A 2,501-nucleotide genomic window follows, 5' to 3' on the forward strand; every position below is an offset into this window, starting at 1 on the left:
CCTGCCTCTGCCTCCCAAGTGCTGGGATTAAAGGCATGCGCCACCACCGCCCGGCTTACATGCCTTTTTTTAACTGTCAATTTTAGCAAAGAAAAGCTTTTTATTGTTTGTTCCCATTCAGCTCTCAACCTCCCTTAAGCTGCGTGGGGATCCATTTTACAGAGATGGAGATGGGAGATGGAAGAGTACAGATAATTTTGAGTAGGTAGAGTTGAGGTTATACTTAATCTGCCTGGCGTCCAGCCTTTTCCCTTTAGCACAGCACTGCAGATCCAGTGATGGGGTGGGACGGAAACATTTTCCATGCACTCAACAACTTTTTAGACTGACAGCTTTAGTAGGCTGCATACCAGTATATGAATGAACTGATGAATGAACACAACCCATGAGACTGTAATATTCAAAACTGGCTAAATATAGAAACTTTATGGGAGAAAGTTTGGGAAGGTTCATAGACATCAAAACTTAGCCTTTTGTGTGTTTGTTTTTGCGTTGTTTTTGAGACAGGGTCTTTCTTTGTAGTATTTGTTGTTCTAGAACTATGTAGAACCAGGCTGGCCTTGAACTCACAGAAATCTACCTGCCTCTGCTACCCAAGTGCTGGGGTTAAAGGTGTGCAACACCACATCTAGCTTCTTTTCTTTCTTTCTTTCTTTCTTTCTTTCTTTCTTTCTTTCTTTCTTTCCTTCCTTCTTTCCTTCTTTCTTTCCTTCTTTCTTTCTACAAGAACCTCTCTTTGTAGTCTAGGCTGGCCTCAAGTTGACTATCAAGCCAAAGTGGACATTGAATTGCAGTCAAGAGCCTTCGTGTATGACTTCATTTTAGATATTATCTATGGAAACACACATCTAAGGCAGCTATTCCTCTTGGCTAGTTCCAGCTTTCACTCTGGGTTTCTTTTTTCTCCTACCTAGGATGCTAGAATGTTTTACAATGAGTCTAACACATTTCTTTGATCACTTGTAGGTCTTGGCTTATATGGCAGATATGACTTTAGAAATGGTTATAAGATGTCTTCGTGCGCATTTTATGTGATGAGTAATTATGGAACTGTTCTTTTCAGATGATTTAAAAGGAGAGCTAGATGAGTACATCCAAAGATACCTGCCTTCAAAAGTCAAGGTCATAAGAAATAGGAAACGTGAGGGATTGATCCGAGGAAGAATGATCGGAGCAGCCCATGCTACAGGTATATCTGCACTGTGTTTTGGACACCTACAGAGGTCCACAAAAAACTGTACATCTTAATTACTGTTCTGTTGCTGTGCAGAGACACTATGAGCAAGGCAACTTATAAAAGAAAGTATTTAGTTTAGGGCTTATAGGTTCAGTGGGTTAGTCTAGGAATATTATGGGACTGGAGTAGTAGCTGAAAGCGTCCATCTGATCCATAAGCAAGAGACAGGGACAGAACTAATTAGGCCTGGCCTGGCATGGGTTTCTGAAACCTCAAACCTCCTGACAAGGCTACACCTCCTAATCCTCCCTAAAATGTTCCATCCAGTGGGAGCCAAGCATTTGAATACAAACCTCTGGGGTCATTCTCACTCAGCCCACTACACCATGTTTTATTGACTGTTGTCCAAAGGAGTGAAGACGCTTGTTCTGTTTGGAAAGATTTTGTAACTCTGACCTGCTGCCCTAAAGCACAGAGTACAAAAATTGCTGCTAGAGCCCTCACTGGCCTGTTTCTTTTTTTTTTTTTTCTTTTTTGGTTTTTCGAGACAGGGTTTTTCTGTAGTTTTGGTGTCCATCCCAGAACTAGCTCTTGTAGACTAAGCTGGCCTCGAACTCATAGAGATCCCCCTGCCTCTGCCTCCCGAGTGCTGGGATTAAAGGCGTGCACCACCACCGCCCGGCTGGCCTGTTTCTTTAGTGGCCTTTTGGTTAATTATTGGCCTCTAAAATAGGTTTCTTATCTTGCTGCTTGCATAAGTAGAAAAGTCCAAGATGACAAGTAACTGAACATCTAAAAATCTCATAGAAACAAACTCCAAGCTGCTTGACTTGAGTTACGCTAATAGTTAGTTGTTAGTGTGGAGTGCCCCTCTTTAGAGTCAGTGTCAGGATTTTACTTGGTAAATAGGATTGGTTTCCATAGCTATAAACAGTGCTTAAAACTCCAATAGCATGAAGGGGGTGGTTGTTCCTGCGAGGTTTTCAGGCCTTTCCATCATGTGCTACACACTAATCTCCCCCTAAAAGCAAAGAACAGTTGCAGAGCCAGTCTTCTGTAGGGAATACACTCTAGTGACTCTGGTGCTTCTTCTGTGGTCCTGTGTTTTGATCCCAGGCTGGCTTCATACTTGTTGTATAGCTGAGGATGATTTTGAACTCAGGGTCCTTGTCTCTACCTCCCAAGTACTGGGATTATAGACATGCACCTTCATACCTGGTTTATCTCTTTTTATGCTTACCTTGAAAAATAGAGTTATAAGGTTGGCATTCCTGATTTTCTTTTATTGATCTTGACTAAAACATTTTCCTTTAAAAAATATACA

At 41.7% G+C, this 2,501-nt stretch overlaps 1 protein-coding gene across 5 annotated transcripts in view; it reads left to right on the forward strand.

Annotated features, from left to right (window-relative positions):
* The window catches only part of Galnt11 (polypeptide N-acetylgalactosaminyltransferase 11), a 37,825-nt gene that overhangs the window by 19,761 nt on the left and 15,563 nt on the right, over nt 1-2,501 (forward strand). For all 5 annotated transcript variants that reach the window (XM_026789390.1, XM_005367445.3, XM_026789391.1 and 2 more), the window contains one exon: nt 1,064-1,189. In XM_026789390.1, coding sequence (XP_026645191.1) covers nt 1,064-1,189 — 126 coding nt within the window. The remainder of the gene's footprint in view (nt 1-1,063; nt 1,190-2,501) is intronic.

This window comes from Microtus ochrogaster, unplaced genomic scaffold (genome assembly GCF_000317375.1).
Source record: "Microtus ochrogaster isolate Prairie Vole_2 unplaced genomic scaffold, MicOch1.0 UNK18, whole genome shotgun sequence".
Taxonomy (NCBI): domain Eukaryota; kingdom Metazoa; phylum Chordata; class Mammalia; order Rodentia; family Cricetidae; genus Microtus; species Microtus ochrogaster.